The following is a 22,116-nucleotide window of genomic DNA, read 5'->3' as shown; positions in this document are numbered from 1 at the left end:
CAACTCATTCCGGATGTGGGTTCAATTGATGTAATGTCTGACAGGTGACGTAAGCATATGTACATGACCTCGGGTCAGATTTATTACGGATATCGAGTTTGTACACCTTGATAACAAGTTAACACTCCTTTCAGTTTCCTTCCTGAAAACTTATAACCGCTTCTTTAAATCATGCTCGTGGGACAACACAGTGCACGTGTCTGTCCTGGGTCAGTGATTGTGATTTACACAGGGTGACACAAGAGTACATCTGACCCGAGGTCATGCACGTGAAACACATACTGACGTCACCTGTCAGACATTACATCAATTGAACCCACATCCGGAATGAGTTGATCAAAACAATCACGAAAAAATAGTGATAGTTATATAGGTAACATGTTTTAACAGGCGATCACCGTGACATTAAAAATTGGTTCCTGTTAAATCACGGAGAAACATAAAGGTACATGTAAACACTTTTACATTAAAACGAATGAGAAAAAAAGATATTTGCAAACATATGCAGTCCCAAAGGTTCGGTTGACAGACTGTATCTGGTGATTAAATGCACATCTGCTTGAACAAAAAGCTGGATCCACTCTTGACGCATGCATTCAGGTTAAAATACTTATTAACATACTAAACATCCGAAGCATGCTAAATATGTATACATTCGCAAATGCCACATATATGGCGGATCGGCAACGTTCACAATCACAGCACATAAGTCCATTTGGGACGTATTTCAGCAAAATTACTCAATTACTCAAAGCGAACATACGACTCATAAAATTCACACCTATGTTTTTTCGAAACGCTGTGTCTTCTTGTGTACCTGTAGGTCAAAATCTTCTATATACCTGTTGATTGATACAGAACTATTTAGTTCTATAGTAATAGTACACTGTTTACTCCGTAGACAGGAAGTCTGTGCTTCAGTCAGAATCGGCTGTTCTCTAGATCATGTAATATGCAAGCTGACACGCGCCCTCGTGTGTGTCAAAGTTCGACGTGCAGCATGGATTTCACGGGATGTTGTACGGGAGAGACAGTAACAGAACACGAAATGTTGGCTTGCACACGTTTACAATTCAAAGAAGACGAGCTGCCAGATGAATTGTGTCGAGAAAACGGTACATCGAAATTTTACTACAGCGAGTGACAGTTTACCACGCAGCTGTCAGCGTAAAACATATTCCAGTTATTTATCACGACAGCCTGAAGAAGACAGATAATCGATAGCATGGACAACAGCCCGTGTCGTCAGGGCACGATGGAGCGGACAGAACATTAATAAATATTCTAATTCCCAGTATCCAGGAACATAAAAACTATTTAATGTCAGCGTAGAACACTTTCCTTCAAATACAATGAATACTCGACCATACAGAAGATATATTTCAAGTTTCCTGTTGGTATGATGCATGAATGGAACCTTGGTCTCTGGTGTGAAGATGCTAGGCTTTAAACAATCATCACTTCAGCCTAACCCATAACCCATATGTACTACGTAATCAGTAACAAATAACACGATATTCTACCTACACAGAAAATAGAAAAAAGACCAAAATTTAATTCACAATACTCACATCATTTCTTGAATGAATGATGGGGACGATCAGCAGCAACCCCGGTTTGCTAATGACGATAAGCAAGTCGTGTAATGGTGGTAGGATGACAGCCCAGTTGTCTAGCTTCAGCGGTTGCAGAGCTGTAGTCTACGTTAGTCTACGCATAGTTTGTGTGACGTGTACACTTCCTGTACTGAACTGTTTTTTGGCACAAACGTTTATAAAGGATCCCCAGAGTGAAATGCATGCTTTCCATCCAGAACCGTCGATGCACGTGCTAAAATTATGGTATTGCTACATTGTGAGTTTTTTGTGCGAATGTTTCGTATGGACGTCAAATTGCATTACATCATCTCATCTGGGATCATTACGTCACTTTATCATGAACGTTCCATAAACATGAACGCTTACTTTTATGAGATTTCATTTTTTCGAAACTTGCGTTTCTTTTGCTGTTCAGTACATGATATCTAGTACACACAGGATATAACCAGACATGGGTTCAATTACTGTGAAATGTAATTAATTAAATTACAATTACTTTGATTTTCCTCAATTACAATTACAATTACACCTTAAATTAAAATGTAATTAATTAAATTACAATTACATTACAAATTACTTTGTTAAAAATACAAAACAAAAACAAAACAAATATATTCCTTTAATCAACAAGATATCGATGTTGGTAAACAGTGGTCACTAAATCCAATTCATATTTTTGTCATCAAAAAGTGAAATGCAAAATTAGATTATATCTACAATGTACACTATTTGATCAAATTTGTATTTTGCATATTTATTTGGGCTTATTATCAAATACACACCTCTATCATCTCTTGTTGCAAAAAGCACTTTGTCCACCACTGTTATAATATACCTTAGGTGTACTGTATCATGACTAATCATTACAGGCCTACATTACAATATATAATCAGCCGGTCTCTCTATCTGACATAATCCACATTGACATACTAAAGGACTTGTCAACTTGGATTTATGGCTTATTACCTTTCATGATTATAAAAAATAGGACTACAGTTCAGTAAGATTTTGAATATCATATACTATGAGAAATAAACAAAGAGGCCATTTTGATAGGAACTTGACTAATAGTACTGTTAATCCCCCATTTCCTCAAATACCAACCTACATTCAGTCATGCGTTACTGATTCCCTTTGTTTCACAAATGTGCAGATGGTGATAGTTACAAAGGTTTAGACATTCAAATCTCCTCAAAACTTAACACCTGCTAGAGTATATACCGACAACAAGCATCTTATTGAAAAACACTGCTTTGTCCTCCTTATTGTACAGAATATAATTGCAAGGGTTGCCTGATGACCATCAAAATACAAAAGTGAGATGTAATTTGATGTAATTGAAAAAGTAATTGAAAAATTCAATTACATTGAGAAATTAATTAATTAAATTACAAATCACATTTTGAACATTCAATTACAAATTACATGCAGTTACATAGATTTTTGTAATTAATTACATTCAATTACAATTACAAATTACAATTACCTCATGTCTGAATATAACCCAGGGACAAAATACGTGATATCCACTACACACACAGAATACATGGAATATGATACACATACAAAATACGTGATATCCACTACACACACAGAATACAGGGAATATAACACAGATACAAAATACGTGGCATCCACTACACACACAGAATGCAGGGAATATAACACAGATACTATACGTGATATCCACTACACACACAGAATACAGGGAATATAACACAGATACAAAATACGTGATATCCACTACACACACAGAATACAGGGAGTACGATACGTATACAAAATACGTGGCATCCACTACACACACAGAATGCAGGAAATATAACACAGATACAAAATACGTGATATCCACTACACACACAGAATACAGGGAGTACGATACGTATACAAGATGCGTGATATCCACTACACCCACAGAATACAGGGAGTACGATACGTATACAAAATACGTGGCATCCACTACACACACAAAATGCAGGGAATATAACCCAGATACAAAATACGTGATATCCACTACACACACAGAATACAGGGAGTACGATACGTATACAAAATACGTGGCATCCACTACACACCAAGAATACAGGGAATATAACACAGATACAAAATACGTGATGTCCACTACACACACAGAATGCAGGGAATATAACACAGATACTATACGTGATATCCACTACACACACAGAATACAGGGAATATAACAGATACAAAATACGTGATATCCACTACACACACAGAATACAGGGAATATAACACAGATACAAAATACGTGATATCCACTACACACACAGAATACAGGGAATATAACACAGATACAAAATACGTGATATCCACTACACACACAGAATACAGGGAGTACGATACATATACAAAATACGTGATATCCACTACACACACAGAATACAGGGAGTACGATACGTATACAAAATACGTGATATCCACTACACACACAGGATACAGGGAATATAACACAGATACAAAATACGTGATATCCACTACACACACAGAATACAGGGAATATAACACAGATACAAAATACGTGATATCCACTACACACACAGGATACAGGGAGTACGATACGTATACAAAATACGTGGCATCCACTACACACACAGAATACAGGGAATATAACACAGATACAAAATACCTGATATCCACTACACACACAGGATACAGGGAGTACGATACGTATACAAAATACGTGATATCCACTACACACACAGGATACAGGGAGTACGATACGTATACAAAATACGTGGCATCCACTACACACACAGAACACAGGGAATATAACACAGATACAAAATATGTGATATCCACTACACACAAAGAACGCAGGGAATATAACACAGATACAAAATACGTGATATCCACTACACACACAGAATACAGGGTGCACGATACATATACAAAATACATGATATCCACTACACCCACAGAATACAGGGAGTACGATACATATACAAAATACGTGATATCCACTACACACACAGAATACAGGGAGTACGATACGTATACAAAATACGTGATATCCACTACACACACAGAATACAGGGAGTACGATACATATACAAAATGCCTGATATCCACTACACACACAGAATACAGGAAATATAACACAGATGCAGCTATAGTCCGTTTGATTTCATTTGAAACCGATGAATTGTTCACAAACACAAAATCTAATAATTGCAACAAAACCAAATTTTGCACAGTCACATGAAATCGACAGACCAACTCGATCGACGATTTGTCTCATAATATTGGACACCCGAATAAAACAGTTGTTTAACAAACGATTATTATTTTGTTGTCACTTTTCGCTTTTTTCTACGAGGGGGGTCCACTTGCTGGTGAAACAGCCAGGTAATCAACAATCGTGTACAGTGAAATGTCAATTTCACACGTGCAACTCGTACACCTAGCTGTACATGATCTCTGCACTACACACACAGAAAATATAGTCAGAAATATATAAATTATCATGCATATAAATATACATATAGAATGCTATTATTTCAGACTGTCTATTAAACCCTTCGAAAAGATGAACGGCCCGTGCCACTTTAAAGTGATCGTCCTTAACATGTGCAAGTTCTCGGTTTCGAACTCATGCAGCAGTCGACGCTGGTAAGGTTTTGCGTCGCGGTAATAATTTTGAATTACCTCCCTTTATCAATATGGCAGCCGGAAGCTTGAACATGTGTGTTTTTCACATTGAGCACAAAGCAAATGACAAGATGTGGCTGATTTAAGTCGGTTCTAACAAAATGTGGGATGTTATGTCAACGCCAGATATTCCACATTTCCTTAAGATGAAAAGAATCAAACATGAGCAGATACAGTCTACTGTCTCTCATTATTTAAAGAGGAGGCACTTCATGGTGGGTTTGGAAGTCCGCTGTCAATACAATAGCACTAGCAGTGCACGCCGAAATCATTTGACTGTCTGTATTAGTCTTGGCTGTGTTATCCAAGAAAAGTGATAAAAAAAAGAAAAGTAGCCACCGCGATCACCCAAACGGACGTATATATCGTAAACCTGGCTAAAATTGGCGGATTTAAACGTGTTAAAAACAATGACAATTTGAACACTGAGAACATGGGACCATGTTGTAAGCTGTTTGAAACTCACTTTGTGTCAGTTGAACGTCGATATTGTATCCGTTTGCATTCATTGTATATATTTTAACACGATAGTAATATTTATGTTCGCAAGCCTATAATATTGTTATTGTGTATCTGCCTGGTCTAAAGCATTATACCTATATGGTCATTGTGGTGTTTTAGATGAATAACGGACTGGGGATTGGAATTAAAGGTTTAATCATTGAGGAGTACAAGCGACTCCATAGTCAGGCCAATCGCAGATGCCTCTGCGCGAGGCAGCGGTCCATAACTTCCGCTGTTGAAGGGAGGTGTCATTCTCGAGTTGTATAACACTGAGTGCTACAGACTACGTGATATTACAGTCATTGTAATGTTCTGACACATATGATGTTTGTCTTCACTAAATATTTAGATATTATGGGAGTAGTGCACTTTACCAGGTGCACTTTTTCAGATTAATCAGTGCTGCTGGGGTTCGAACGTGCTTTGCCGAATTACAGACTTCGTGAATTAGTGACGTAATTAGCAGACGTTCTACCTCGGGACCATGAGCTCCATCACAGTAAACCAGTGCTCGTTCAATGGGTCATTAGTACAGAAGTGAGACAGAAACGTGAGAAGTGAAAAAAATGGTGTGTTGTTGTTGAAAGCAGTGGTATGTTTTCATTTCTCACGCTTCCACCTCACTGTGCCACGCCCTTCCCATTCATTTTGTCTTTTCGCGCCATTGTTTCTTGGACTGTACTGATGAGTTCCGGATGGGGTGAAATGTGTTTCAATTGGATATAATAGGATTACACTGCTTTACGGTAAGGTCTAACCCTAAATAAGGACTGGAAAGGGTCCCTAACCCTAAGGATCAGAAAGGTTTCCTAACCGTAAGGATCGTAAAGGTCACCTAAGCCCTAACCCTAAGAATTGGAAAGGGTGCCATACCCTAACCCTAAACCTAAGGATTGTAAAGAGTGCCATACCCTAACCCTAAACCCTAATCCTAAGGATCATAAAGGGTTGTTTGTAAAGATGCATCAGCTCCGTAAGGATCAGAAAGGGTACCTAACCCTAAACCCTAAGGATGGTTGACTGACAGTGAAGAGAGACAGAGCAATTACCACAATATAGTGAGACAGTGCTGGAGACTGTGCAGTAGCCGATAATTGTCCCACAGCGAGCCGCAAGGGCTGCACCCGGTAAAGTGCACTCTAGCTGATATTATATATTTCAGGATGCAGAGGTTAGTGGGAAACGGGAGTGTGGAGCTACACAAGAGCTTAGTGAGGTGGCCCTCCATGGGAGCGTCAACTGCAACGGCAACACCGAGAATGTCCTCGCCTACAGCAGCATTTCTGGAGATGCAACAGCTTGTGATCAGCAGTTCACAAGGTTTGGCCATTAGACATGTTAGAGATACTGTTCGATAGAAAGGAAACATGTAGTAAATAGATAGTTTCTGCATTGTCGTGTAAACATTGCTCAAGCTGGTACAATTTAACATATGAATGCAGTTAACATTGTCATGAAAAATTGACTGAAATTGCAGTTGTCAAACTAGTTCTGTAGTTCAGCTTGTGAAAAGTATATGATCATAATATTGTTGATTTTGATTTCCAGGTTGAAGCATTTTGTACTGGATGCTGTAGAACCATACCAAGGAGAACTTCGAGGTCTTCTCTTCCCAATGTTTGTCCATGTCTACCTGGAACTTCTCTGCAATGGACATAAGACTCCAGGTATGCCATTAGCTTCAAGTCAACACAGAAAAAAACAGTGTAGAGTGATTACAAGGTGTGTCCATGTATATCGTGTTTGCAAACCGTAAAGATATATACAAATATGATAAAGATGATGATTGTTGTCCTTACTATTAATGTTGGCCCAGATGTGATTACTTACCATTGTTCACCATTCTTACAGACCACACATGAAAGTAATCGAAATATTAATGACATAAGCATAAAATGTTACATGTACAGACATGCCCCATCTTGATAAGATACTGCGCACTTTGATTACTTGGAAAGTGGAATATTGCTGACTGTAATGTTTGGTCATACTGAGGTGATGAAAGAAATTTGATTGTTTCTCTAGCCCATAAGTTTCATGATCGACATGTTTCACTGCTGAGAGAGGATGACAGTCACAAGGCACTGATCAAAGCGCTGCGGAAGATGGACACTAAACTAGATGTGGCCAACTCACAAGAGGTCGGGAATTTCAGGTTGGTCTGAATCTGTCTTTTTTCAAACACTGTTTCTCATTCATGTCTTGCTTACAACAGCTGATTGTTTAGACAACAGACATGAGAACTGCAGGGTATGACTGGTACACATTTGTGACATTGTAATATGACTGAAATACTGCAGGGTATGACTGGTACACATTTGTGACATGGTAATATGACTGAAATACTGCAGGGTATGACTGGTACACATTTGTGACATTGTAATATGACTGAAATACTGCAGGGTATGACTGGTACACATTTGTGACATGGTAATATGACTGAAATACTGCAGGGTATGACTGGTACACATTTGTGACATTGTAATATGACTGAAATACTGCAGGGTATGACTGGTACACATTTGTGACATTTGTGAAATACAGGGTATGACTGGTACATTTGTGACATTGTAATATGACTGAAATACTGCAGGGTATGACTGGTACACATTTGTGACATTGTAATATGACATGGTAATATGAAATACTGCAGGGTATGACTGGTACACATTTGTGACATGGTAATATGACGGAATTACTGCAGGTTATGACTGGTACACATTTGTGACATTGTAATATGACTGAAATACTGCAGGGTATGACTGGTACACATTTGTGACATTGTAATATGACTGAAATACTGCAGGGTATGACTGGTACACATTTGTGACATTGTAATGTGACTGAAATACTGCAGGGTATGACTGGTACACATTTGTGACATTGTAATATGACGGAATTACTGCAGGTTATGACTGGTACACATTTGTGACATTGTAATGTGACTGAAATACTGCAGGGTATGACTGGTACACATTTGTGACATTGTAATATGACTGAAATACTGCAGGGTATGACTGGTACACATTTGTGACATTGTAATATGACTGAAATACTGCAGGGTATGACTGGTACACATTTGTGACATGGTAATATGACTGAAATACTTTTCAAAACCCACCTCAAACGCTTATGTGATTATTTTTCTTCTTTCAGAGATAACAAGTTCAGCATCTCCTTGACTGAAGCCTGTCTGAATTACTTAATGAGGCACCTCAAGGTGGGTTACAATGTTGATTCTTGTCACTTTTATGGAGAAGTTTGGTCTTCTTTACTTTGTGAAGGCAGTCTCATTCAAACCAGATCTTTTACTGTGATACAACACATCTCAGGAAGCCTTGTCTGGTGAAACCTGAGTAAACTTTGACTACACAATAGGAATGAAAGTGTGCGTTCTTGAGCCTATCAAGCTTTTCAAAAACAATCTAGCTTAAATACAAAAAAATGGTACAAAAAATGCAAGTATGTTTTGGGTCTACTCCAATTTGGATGCAGGTATCATCTCTTTCAGAATCAGAAGAGGCAATGTGCTTAACATATCCACAACAAACATCATGATATGGATATATGTTTGTTTCTGAGATGCAGAAATATGTTCCTCTGAATGATTCACTCACCCATATGGAAAATCTAGACAACTCGATGACGATTGCAGGATCAGAAAGTTCAAATTATGTCACTTCCTATGAAGTTTTCTGTACAGAGAGGTATATCAGAGTAAAAGTCTCAATTTAAGGAGACAGCATCAACAGGTGGTTTCACAGACCATAAGGTTTCTGGTTCTCAGGATACTTTGCTTCTCATAAGAGCTGTCAAATGATGTTGAGCGGATGCAATGTGAGACTTTGTGCTTGCAATGTGTGACCTGGTGGTTGCAATGAGAGACCTGGTGGTTGCAATGAGAGACCTGGTGGTTGCAGTGTGAGACCTGGTGGTTGCAATGAGAGACCTGGTGGTTGCGATGTGAGACCTGGTGGTTGCAATGTGTGACCTGGTGGTTGCAATGTGAGACCTGGTGGTTGCAATGTGAGACCTGATGGTTGCAGTGTGAGACCTGGTGGTTGCAATGAGAGACCTGGTGGTTGCAGTGTGAGACCTGGTGGTTGCAATGAGAGAGACATGGTTGCAAGTATGTGACCTGACCTGTGGTTGCAATGAGAGACCTGGTGGTTGCAATGAGAGACCTGGTGGTTGCAATGAGAGACCTGGTGGTTGCAATGAGAGACCTGGTGGTTGCAGTGTGAGACCTGGTGGTTGCAGTGTGAGACCTGGTGGTTGCAGTGTGTGACCTGGTGGTTGCAATGAGAGACCTGGTGGTTGCAGTGTGAGACCTGGTGGTTGCAATGAGAGACCTGGTGGTTGCAATGAGAGACCTGGTGGTTGCACCTGGTGGTTGAGAGACCTGGTGGTTGCAATGACCTGACCTGGTGGTTTGCAATGAGAGACCTGGTGGTTGCAGTGTGAGACCTGGTGGTTGCAATGAGAGACCTGGTGGTTGCAATGTGTGACCTGGTGGTTGTGTGAGACCTGGTGGTTGCAATGTGTGACCTGGTGGACAATGGTGGTTGCAGTGTGACCTGGTGGTTGCAATGTGACCTGGTGGTTGCAGTGCCTTGTGGTTGCAATGAGAGACCTGGTGGTTGCAGTGTGTGACCTGGTGGTTGCAGTGTGAGACCTGGTGGTCTCTGACATAAACTGTTGCACTTATGCTTAGACCTTCCCACAGAGTACTCCTGCATCTTGCGTGACCTGGTGCCCTTTCATGGTGTGCACCTTCGTGATTGAGATCCTGGTGTTTGTGATCATTCGCAAGGCCTGTAATTTCCGTATGCTTGAGACCTCCCTGATGATCAAACGTGTCTCTGAGTCATGTTAAACTCAGTTGCCCTTATGCTTATCAGCTTGTGTGCTATCAACAGTGCAGATGGGGGATTTGACCATTTGCTTGTGTTAGTCAAGTTATAAGTCGATGTAACCACGTGTTCTGATTGGATAGAGATAATCTATGGGATCTTGCGCTAATTTTACAAGAACACTAGAACAGAGGTTAAGTAGGAAGATATGACAAGTGCGCTTATCAACACTCATGCAGACTTGACCATTTACAGATATCACCTGGCGATAGATCATCTTCTAATTCACTGACTAGTTGCGTAACATCAGCTTTATGATCGCTGGCCTTAGTTTCTGAAACCTTTTCAGATAATGGGAGGTTGATATTCTATATGTGTTTTCAGATGGAGGACAACATGATAATGCTACAGATCTTCAACCAATTCTTCCATGTGGAAGGTGAGTAACATAATTTTCAATTCCTTCTTGTGTTTTCTGGCCACTGCCATGTCCAAGTGGATAGGGTGCCTCCTCAGAGAGTCGAGGTCAGTGGTTTGATCCCTGCAGCAGCATCTGAAAATGTGTTAAAATGTGGTACTTGATGTTACCATGCCTGAGGATGAAACAAGAAGTAGCTGGCTCTGACTCACCATAATGTGCCTGAGTGGGGCATCTGTGTTTCGCTGTGGCATGGTGACTCAAGTGGGCGTATATGCTCATACTGTCTGTACTTATGTCCACCCTGAATTGAGATCGCTATAGGGGAACATACTTTTATAATTCTTTGTGTTAAATTATATTAACAAAAAAGGAGTTATGCCTGTATATTCCAGGTAGGCCCCAGAGTGTTTCAGCTGAAAAAAGTGTCCTGTGTCTGTCACATGAAAAGGGTCAGTCCACAGCCATCTTTATGTTTCTGTTTCCAAAGTGAAACAAAGAGTGAAAGCCAATATGAAGGCTACAAAAACGTATTTGATTGAAACTTCAAGGGTTAAAGTCACTATAAAGGCAACCACTTCATATGTCAGTGAAGCCCAGGGTTAGAGTCTATATGCAAGATGCTGCATCATATGTCACTGAAACAAAGGGTTAGAGCCAGTATATAGGCAACCATGTGTTTCAGTGAAACAAAGGGTTAGAGCCAGTATATAGGCAACTATGTGTTTCAGTGAACCAAAGGGTTAGAGCCAGTATATAGGCAACCATGTGTTTCAGTGAAACAAAGGGTTAGAGCCAGTATATAGGCAACTATGTGTTTCAGTGAAACAAAGGGTTAGAGCCAGTATATAGGCAACCATGTGTTTCAGTGAAACAAAGGGTTAGAGCCAGTATATAGGCTACCATGTGTTTCAGTGAAACAAAGGGTTAGAGCCAGTATATAGGCAACTATGTGTTTCAGTGGAACAAAGGGTTAGGAGCCAGTATATAGGCAACCATGTTTTCAGTGAAACAAAAGGGTTAGAGCCAGTATATAGGCAACTATGTGTTTCAGTGGAACAAAGGGTTATAGCCAGTATATAGGCAACCATGTGTTTCAGTGGAACAAAAGGGTTAGAGCCAGTATATAGGCAATCATGTGTTTCAGTGAAACAAAGGGTTAGAGCCAGTATAGTGGTTCAGTGAAACAAAGGGTTAGAGCCAGTATATAGGCAACCAAGACCAGTGGAACAAAGGGTTAGAGCCAGTATATAGGCAACATGGGGGTTGAACAAACAGATTTGTGAAGCCCATTTCTGGTGTCCCCTGTGAAACAAAGGGATGTTGCTGGAATATTGCTAAAAGGGCTAGAGCAGTATAAACCAAATTCAGTCAGTCAGTCAGTATATAGGCTACCACATCAATGGACTCCTGTCCGTCAAGGCACATTTGTTCTTTTCCAGAGCAGAACTCTAAAACCGCTCAATGTTTCTTCACCAAACTCTAAGTACACATACATAGATCTGGTGGTGTACTGGTGCCCTTTGGTAGTTCTTTGGGAATTCTGAATAAAATATTTCTGGCGCTTCCATGGCAACAAGTGCTAATTTAAAACTGAAATTAGTGGTAGTGCTCTTTCTCCGAGCAGAACTCTAAAAACCGCTAAATGTTTCTTTCACTCAAACTTGGCACATACATAGAACTGGATGTGTACTGGTGCCTTTGGTAGTTTTGGATTTCTGAATAAAATATTTTGACATTTCCATGGCAACAAGTTTGACATAGACTGAAATTGGTGATAGTGCTCCTTTCTGCAGCAGAACTTTACAATCCTTTCAATACTGTCCTTCCACTTTTCTATATACACACCTAAATATTTGACATAATCATAACTCGTAGACATAATCATGAAGAGTATTTTGCCATTATGGGGTACCACATCACTTTTTCAGTGAAACATAAAGAGTTAAGCAACATGGAACTGACTGACACTCACAAAGTGGCGGACGACCATACCAACAAGCAGTCCACCACGACCACAGCATCCAGTGATATCAGTATGTCCACCCTCACACAGTCCATCCAGAAGGTTCGAGATGGACCACCGTGTATGTCCTCCATATGCGTCTACACATTCCTCAATGCTTACCAAGGGTATGTACAGGGGCTCACAATGTACACACTTTACAAGCACTAGCACAGTATTAGTGGTTGCCACAAATTTCATTTCCTAATGCTTTTTTGCCAGAATGAGACAATCTCGCTACATTTCCATGCCATATCAGGGTTAAAAATTACTGTTAGTGTGAATGCTACTGAGATCTAGAATTGTCATATCCCCCAAACTTGTGTTGACTTGTCTGACTTCAGTTGTGGACTCATTAGTTTTAACTTGTGATGTCTGAATTTCATTGAAAGATTGTGCATTTGGCTTTGGCAATGCATGTCAAATCAATGAGAACTTAACCAGAAACATGCTTCATCATTATACAGAAGTTTGTCTACCGTTTTCCTTTTTGTCATTCTAGTTCTACTGTAAGCCAAGTAGAATTGTGTTTCCATTTTGTGATGTGATTTTTGTCTGATTGTCCTGCAGTTTGTGCAGTACATGTGTGTCCCCTGATGGCGAGAGTCTGGCGGCTGGGTTCGAGGACTCCACTGTGTCTCTGTGGAGCTTGTCACCCGGACACATCCACTCCGAGGCCAGCGATGGTGACCCCAGCAAGATAGCAGTTGCAGCTGACCTCTTGAATGTCGAAGAGGACAAAGCAGCTCTCAGGTAACCCACTTGCAGCTGACAATATAGGAATAGGTAGATGTGACATCCCACTTTTGACTGATAAATACATGTGCCAACCTGCTGGTTTGGCTCCCAGCTGAAACTTTTGTACCTTGCTTGTGACCTTGTTGTCCAGAGGGCTTCTAGGTAGTGCCCACATAGTCTGGATGCAGACACAAATATTCCTTGGGTTGTCACAGACTCTAGATTATGATACTGGTTATGTTCCTTGACTTAAAAACTTGTATGTATTTCAAGAATTGTGCATTTCCAGGTTCTGTTGTGCACTTGTGTAACTGTTGTGTTCTGCAGGGCTAGCTGTGACCTTGAGACACTTACACTGATGGGGTCTGCTTTGATCTACCTATCTCCTGTCCTGCTCAGAAAACCCAGGTAGGCACCCCGACTACACCCATACTCCTGTCCTGCTACATAGAAGACACCACAGGTGTACTACAGGTAGACACAGGTGTACCATACAGGTGTACTATACAGGTGTACTATACAGGTAGACACAGTACTACCATACACAGGTGTACTATACAGGTAGACACAGGTGTACATCATACAGGTGTACTATACAGGTAGTACCACACAGGTGTATCAGGTATAAAGGTACCCATACAGGTGATGAGCAGACCTGTGCACCTCACTCATATAGCCATAATAAATCCAGCTGAGCAGACTTGTTCTCAACATACCACCATTCTCACTTCCCATATAAAGAGGGGAAGTGGGGTAGCCTTGTGGTTAAAGCACCGAAGACCCAGGTTCCATTCCCCACATGGGTACAAATGGTGAATCCCATTTCTGGTATCCCCCTGTGATATTGCTGGAATATTGCTAAAAGCGGCAAAAAATTAAACTCTCAATCAAACACTACTACTATGTAAAGAATGACTGTCTATTCACTGCATCTATGTTTGTTTACACAGTACGTCTGTGGGATTTGAGGACACACACAAACAGGGTGTGCTACCAGGGACACAACTACCCAGTGTGGGACATTGATGCCAGGTAGGGACTCCAGCAGGATCAACGGACATGCATAGGGCAGACTAATAGTCCTCATACTGTCTGAAAATATGCTTCAACATAATTTGTTTTACATGTCTGATTATATTGCTAATTAACATAATCAAAATAGATATTATTAACAAACAGGTGCAATGAGATATAAAATAAATGTGATTACAATCTTCTCATCATGATACTACTATCATATCTAGAGACGTTTATGAAAAAACTTAAAATTCTGATAATATACAGGATCCGGTTGTATCATTGCTTCATTAACTAATGTCAACATTAAACCCTAATGATACATTAAATCCTTAATGCATCATTAGTTAATGGCAACATTAAAACGGTTGTATCAAACACTTATTAGCATATCATTATCTAATGACGTCCTAATGTAAATATTTTCATTAAATCCGGGATTCCCCTAATTTTTCCCACAATTCAGCGCTGTAAACATGTAAGTGTTACTCTCGGTCGATCTGTCAAAATGGCATCTTTAGGGCTAAACCTCGGAACAAAAACAAACATTTCTGACTGCTGTGAAGAAACATGTCTAAATAATTCTGAAGCGTCGCCGATAAACCTAGAATCGGTTGGGATGTTTTGGAATATACACCGAACATGAACACTGAAGTGAGCTTTCAGCCATATTTGATAGTGTGATTTTACAAAATCAAGTTTCGCTAAAAGGCCAGTCACAGGACCTATTACATCATGTATATTTCATATTCAGTTGTGATAAATGCATTGCTGAATTCCTCATACATTTTAAAAATCAAATTCCAAATGTCTTTGTCACTATAACCATGTGTCTAAGAAAAAACGAAACATATTGGTGTGAAAACGGGACGTTGTGCTCATTACACAGCTTGCTAGAAATATAATCAAAGCAAAAATCAGATTTTATACTGTGCAGCATTTTCTCAATTTTTAGACATCAGTTCGTCTATTCAGTAGCATGCATGAGCTCAATATTTTTAGAATATGCACGGAAAGAGTATCGTATAGCAAGAACTAGAAAACTTAAAACAGATACAATACTGAAATTTGATATATTTTTACGAAGTTTTGTGCAGCGTGCGCCATGTGAGGGCGTAAAATCATGGAGAACGACATAGGCAATTATTGGCAGTTCTGGCGTTTTCAATGAAAACAATAAAACAAACAACCATGCGGCTGATAGTCAGAATGTTTCCGATTACTTTACATCATACATTTATGGACAAAGGTTCCTCAGAAAATCGTGGGCACCCATATCCACGAAACCGCCATTTCATGAGAAATCGGGTCATCGGTAGTGATGTCATACATCAACATTGTTGGACATATGTGGCAATTTCTTTGAGGTGAAGGTCGGTTGAATAAGAGTAAACACAATCACACTGTCCTGCAGATTATACTTGTATTATTAATGTATGCTTTTAATTATGTATCGTTCACATATGGTTTCATGAAACTAATTTCATTATCAACATTTAGTATTTTAAACCTAAGTAAATAATGAAATGTATATATGCACACGTTTTAAAGGATATGTCTTGTTCATTGAATTTGTTTATGTTGTGTTATAGACAAAACAATGGCATATAATAATCATTGGCCAGGTCGCGTTTTGTCACAAATGTTTTGAGTATCATTGTTTTCGATAATTCGTGAACAAAAACATCACGAAAATATTGTGTCCTTATTCACAGCATATTCTCGCCAAGTGATCTGAGTTACAATGACTAAGTATGAAGCATACCGGAGGAGGGCCATCTTATCTTTATAAGCGTGTGAACTTTATGTAGCCATTTGACGTCATGGGGAAAATCCATTTTCAACACATATTGGCGAGTCTACTTTTAAGATTGAGTGTATAACGTTATACATAAGCACACAAACTAATTTAACACATACCTATTTCATTCAGGTATCAGGCAGAATTTTGTTAGCCTCACACTTTCCGTAAAGATGCCAAATTGAAAATATATAGTAGCACAGTACTTTTATCAGTGCTGCGATAAAAAAAGCTGAGAAATTTACTGTTTTAACGCGATAACAAAATTAGGAGTAACATTCAGCAGTGTCTAATTTTCAAACTGAGTTTATACCATGAGATGAGATACGACATTTAATAACTCTACATTTCTGTTTTAATTTTATAGCTGTAGGTGGTAGATCCAGCGGCATAAACTGAAATACAGAGCTATAAATTGATGTTAACACGTTTAGGCCAAGTTACAAAGTTGGGCTAAGTTTAAGAAATATAGTGCTGGACAGCCTATTTGATTCCAGTAAAATTCCCTGGCCAAAATCCAAGTCTCTCCACCGAATGTCAGGCAGTGACTCCCTGCTGTTATTTTGATGTAATGTTATAAATTAGATTTCATTAACTTGACATGATTCTCACTCCAGTGCTACTGCAGGCTATTTTGCCAGCAGCTCTCAGGACCGTACAGCCAAGTTGTGGTGCACAGAGAGGACATATCCCCTCCGATCGTTTATTGGCCACACGTTCGACATAGATGTGAGTACAATGTCACCATTGAGTGGGATGGTCATGTGTGTGAAGTGTTGACCCGGAACACTCAAACTGTCTGAAGACAGCTGCTTCTAAGAACAAAGTAATGAGATAATGTAGTTAGATTATGTATTTTACTGTATATTTTCAACATATGTATTCTGTTTCAGTGACATCTTCATGTTGTTTCAGTGTGTCATCTTCATGTTGTTTCAGTGTGTCATCTTCATGTTATTTCAGTGTGTCATCTTCATGTTATTTCAGTGTGTCATCTTCATGTTATTTCAGTGTGTCATCTTCATGTTATTTCAGTGTGTCATCTTCATGTTGTTTCAGTGTGTCATCTTCATGTTGTTTCAGTGTGTCATCTTCATGTTGTTTCAGTGTGTCATCTTCATGTTGTTTCAGTGTGTCATCTTCATGTTATTTCAGTGTGTCATCTTCATGTTGTTTCAGTGTGTCATCTTCATGTTGTTTCAGTGTGTCATCTTCATGTTATTTCAGTGTGTCATCTTCATGTTGTTTCAGTGTGTCATCTTCATGTTATTTCAGTGTGTCATCTTCATGTTATTTCAGTGTGTCATCTTCATGTTGTTTCAGTGTGTCATCTTCATGTTGTTTCAGTGTGTCATCTTCATGTTGTTTCAGTGTGTCATCTTCATGTTGTTTCAGTGTGTCATCTTCATGTTGTTTCAGTGTGTCATCTTCATGTTATTTCAGTGTGTCATCTTCATGTTGTTTCAGTGTGTCAAGTTCCACCCAAATGGCAACTACCTGGCAACTGGATCTGGCGACAAGACTGTCCGACTGTGGAGCATACAAAGTGGCCGGACTGTCCGCCTGTTTCAAGGTCATAGGGGATCCGTTATGTGCCTTGCCTTCTCCCCTGATGGCAGGCTACTGGCATCAGCAGGTAGGTGGCAAAGTAATGAACCTATAACTTAACACACTAATGGTACCATGCATGATCTAAAATGAGTAAAATTGGTGTTCTGAACTTATTTTCTATAGAGGTACGACACTTGGTTTTTTGCTTTGTACATGCTTTGTGAAATAATGCCATTTAGAAAGTGGTCAAATATAACGTATGTTATATTCATGATCACAATTTCTCAGTAAAGTAAAGATTCTGGTACTTTGGTTAGGTTGAGTCTCATCCGGGATTTGAACCTACACTACAGTCTGACAACTACCGGTAATCGCCAGCACACAAATTCAGCCGTCTAACCCACTCAGCCGCCAGGGCTTCAACTTCGAACATATAACATATGTTGTGTGATTGATTTTGTATCTCACTTCCATATTTGGTCCTTGTTCACCCAGTATTCCAGATAACACTGATGGTACACGAACATTAAGTGACATAAAAGCACCTCATGGTTATATAGGTACATTGTGAATGTTGCAGGTGAAGATCGTCGGATCCGTGTGTGGGACCTGAGCACTGGTCATTTGTACAAGGAGCTGCGCGGACACTCCGACACTGTCTACTCCCTCTGCTTCAGCCGCAACAGCTCACTGTTGGCCTCTGGGGGGCTCGACTCCTGTATCTGGGTGTGGGATGTCGGGAAGACCACAGACAAGGACAAGTGAGTACTGTGTTGTGAGGCAGTGATTGTATTCATTATGACTCCTGTATCTGGGTGTGGGATGTCGGGAAGACCACAGACAAGGACAAGTGAGTACTGTGTTGTGAGGCAGTGATTGTATTCATTATATGACTCCTGTATCTGTGCGGGATGTGACAAGGCAGTGAGTATTCTGTGACTCCTGTATCTGGTGTGGGATGTCAGTGAGATTGTGATTCATTATTCATGATATGACTCCTGTATCTGGGTGCGGGATGTCGGGAAGACCACAGACAAGGACAAGTGAGTACTGTGTTGTGAGGCAGTGATTGTATTCATTATATGACTCCTGTATCTGGGTGTGGGATGTCAGGAAGACCACAGACAAGGACAAGTGAGTACTGTGTTGTGAGGCAGTGATTGTATTCATTATATGACTCCTGTATCTGGGTGCTGGGATGTCGGGAAGACCACAGACAAGGACAAGTGAGTACTGTGTTGTGAGGCAGTGATTGTATTCATTATATGACTCCTGTATCTGGGTGCTGGATGTCGGGAAGACCACAGACAAGGACAAGTGAGTACTGTGTTGTGAGGCAGTGATTGTATTCATTATATGACTCATGTATCTATCTGAAAAAAGTTAAGCACTTCCCTTCTTGAGCTGTTTAATATGTACATATTGCTTTGATCCGATTTTTAATGGTTTGGTTTCTTGTTTAAAGCCGAAATCAGCAATATTCCTGCTGTATGATGGCATAAATGAAGGAATCTGGACCTGAAAATCCTGACTGATTTTATGAGCAGCAATTTATGCAATAGGAACAAAATGATATGCATCAAGCAAGTCAGCAACCCTGACCACCCGATCCCATTAGTCGCCTGTTATGACTAAACTGGATTTGCCTGAGTGTATTTTGATAATTGTCACATTTGCCACTGGTACATGCTGAAAAGTGGATGACAGAACAGTATAGGCTCCTCCAGGTGATAAGTACCTGTGAGGGAACAATTGATGGGCAGGTCATATAATTATTGCCAAGGAACTGTTACAGAACAGGACATTTCAGTGTGTCGCCTTGTATACAAGAACTATGGTATGCCTGTAACAATGCATAAGTCCCTGTTTACCAGTAGTCAGTACTACATGGTCTGTATAATACTGTATAATACTGGTAATACCTGGATCTATTTTATATTACTTCACGGATGACCTTTTGTCTTTTGTGTTCCAGTACCGAGTCTACCACCTCTCCTGAACTTCTCAGTGCCTTCCCCACCAAGTCGGTGTCTGTCATATACCTCCACTTCTCTAAACACAACGTGCTTCAGGCTGCTGGAACCAACTTATGACCCCCACCCAGGAGTACAGTGGAACCAATTTGTCACTCGCTATGAAGTACAATGGAACCAATTTGTCACTCGCTATAAAGTACAGTGGAACCAATTTGTCACTCGCTATAAAGTACAGTGGAACCTATTTGTCACTCGCTTTAAAGTACAGTGGAATCTTCACAACAGAGATGTCTGCTGTGATCTTGGAATAGCTGTCTCAATGGCACTTTGGGACAAACATGAAATCAGAAACTACTAGGATTATGAGCCAAAGATGGACTATGTCCACAAAACTGTGGGTCAGTGACTTTTTCTGTCTACAGGATTTTTGGATAATCATGCTAACAGTTATAAAGGACCTGGGGACAACCATGTTATTAATCTATAGCGTTATAGCCACATTAGTTGGGTACTGGGACAACCATGCTATCTGTCAGCTGCCACAATTCACTGTTGTGGATTGGGACTGACAACCACAACCATGCTATCAGTCAGCTGGGACAATTGTGTCATCTGTTGACTAGCATGTTGGGGACTGACACATTACCGGTGGACTGGGACAACCATGCTATCAGTCAGCTGGGACAATTGTGTCATCTGTTGACTAGCATGTTGGGGACTGACACATTACCGGTGGACTGGGACAACCATGCTATCAGTCAGCTGGGACAATTGTGTCATCTGTTGACATCATTGTTGGGACTAGCATGTTGGGGACTGGACTGGGACAACCATATCAGTCAGCTGGGACAATTGTGTCATCTGTTGACTAGGATGTTGGGGACTGACACATTGCTGGACTGGGACAATGCTATCAGTCAGCTGGGACAATTGTGTCATCTGTTGACTAGCATGTTGGGGACTGACACATTACCGGTGGACTGGGACAACCATGCTATCAGTCAGCTGGGACAATTGTGTCATCTGTTGACTAGCATGTTGGGGACTGACACATTACCGGTGGACTGGGACAACCATGCTATCAGTCAGCTGGGACAATTGTGTCATCTGTTGACTAGCATGTTGGGGACTGACACATTACCGGCCGGTGGACTTGTGGACTGGGACAACCATGCTATCAGTCAGCTGGGACAATTGTGTCATCTGTTGACTAGGATGTTGGGGACTGACACATTACCGGTGGACTTGGACACTGGGACAACAAGAACAGCTATGGAGTGACACGCTATGGCTGCCCTATCTCCAGGACACTATGGCATCAGGACATGATATCAATAAGGTCTGACTTTACAACACTGCCATCTGCAGCATGAAAGTATATGTTGAACATATGAATGCTCAGTGGTAGATAGAATACTCTATTTAATGTGTGTGTGGCAAGTTACCTGTCAATGTAAAGACAACCTCAGCTGTGTTGATCAATAAGATTGAAAACACCAGCTGGTCATAAAGATCTCATACACAAACATGATCATGTGAATCATATTTCTGGTACCTTTTAAATGTATTATGTGAATACAACTGGTAAATCTCATAGCCTTGTTTCTTTGATGCATGGACCATCTCTGTGATCTGGTCGATGAAGTGCTGCGCTGAGAGAGGACGACATAGCCGAGTGTCACATTACACAACAGAAAACAATCTTTCACGTCATCTAACTTGTAACACTGACATAAAAGGCAGCAATAAATAGCAGAAAAAAGCTTCAATTGGATGAAGTGGTCTTCAATATGTATGGAAGTTTTAAAAGGCATTTAGAAGTTGGATGAACGTGAATACATGACATGTTTTATAGATAACAATTTCTTTGTTATTCTTTACAGAGCTAATTCTCGCTCCTTCATCAGGTGAGATCAGGTTATCTATAAAACGTGTCATGTATTCATATGTACGAAAGTCAAGTAATGCTTTTCTCATTTGTGCTGA

The 22,116-nt window shown here is 40.2% G+C and overlaps 2 protein-coding genes across 2 annotated transcripts; both read left to right on the top strand.

The window, feature by feature from the left end:
* Nucleotides 1-5,275: 5,275 nt before the first annotated feature.
* On the top strand, nucleotides 5,276-20,641 carry LOC124257367 (TAF5-like RNA polymerase II p300/CBP-associated factor-associated factor 65 kDa subunit 5L). Its single transcript, XM_046691411.1, has 15 exons — nucleotides 5,276-5,482; nucleotides 6,934-7,091; nucleotides 7,320-7,438; nucleotides 7,797-7,926; nucleotides 8,928-8,991; nucleotides 11,009-11,063; nucleotides 12,974-13,175; nucleotides 13,618-13,800; nucleotides 14,113-14,173; nucleotides 14,215-14,248; nucleotides 14,736-14,817; nucleotides 17,221-17,332; nucleotides 18,071-18,239; nucleotides 18,735-18,915; nucleotides 20,130-20,641. Exons 1-15 carry the CDS (start codon nucleotides 5,369-5,371, stop codon nucleotides 20,245-20,247), a joined length of 1,782 nt encoding a protein of 593 aa, XP_046547367.1. The 5' UTR covers nucleotides 5,276-5,368; the 3' UTR covers nucleotides 20,248-20,641.
* A 69-nt stretch (nucleotides 20,642-20,710) lies between these two features.
* On the top strand, nucleotides 20,711-21,724 carry LOC124257397. The gene is made up of 2 exons (XM_046691444.1): nucleotides 20,711-20,918; nucleotides 21,078-21,724. Exons 1-2 carry the CDS (start codon nucleotides 20,755-20,757, stop codon nucleotides 21,409-21,411), a joined length of 498 nt encoding a protein of 165 aa, XP_046547400.1. The 5' UTR covers nucleotides 20,711-20,754; the 3' UTR covers nucleotides 21,412-21,724.
* The last annotated feature ends 392 nt before the right edge of the window (nucleotides 21,725-22,116 follow it).

Source organism: Haliotis rubra, unplaced genomic scaffold (genome assembly GCF_003918875.1).
Source record: "Haliotis rubra isolate DU_JTF1 unplaced genomic scaffold, ASM391887v1 Scf66, whole genome shotgun sequence".
NCBI classification, from domain to species: Eukaryota; Metazoa; Mollusca; class Gastropoda; order Lepetellida; family Haliotidae; genus Haliotis; species Haliotis rubra.
Note: the sequence above shows the minus strand (reverse complement) of the source record. Positions and strands in the feature narration are given on the sequence as shown.

Coding starts and splice junctions, on each gene's coding strand:
- LOC124257397 (XM_046691444.1), top strand. CDS start 20,755: ATGTTGGGGACTGACACATTACCGGTGGACTGGGACAACCATGCTATC. Junction 20,919..21,077: donor CAATTGTGTCATCTGTTGAC/ATCATTGTTGGG, acceptor TCATCTGTTGAC/TAGCATGTTGGGGACTGACA.
- LOC124257367 (XM_046691411.1), top strand. CDS start 5,369: ATGTGGGATGTTATGTCAACGCCAGATATTCCACATTTCCTTAAGATG. Junction 13,801..14,112: donor GAGGACAAAGCAGCTCTCAG/GTAACCCACTTG, acceptor TGTGTTCTGCAG/GGCTAGCTGTGACCTTGAGA. Junction 17,333..18,070: donor GCCACACGTTCGACATAGAT/GTGAGTACAATG, acceptor ATGTTGTTTCAG/TGTGTCAAGTTCCACCCAAA.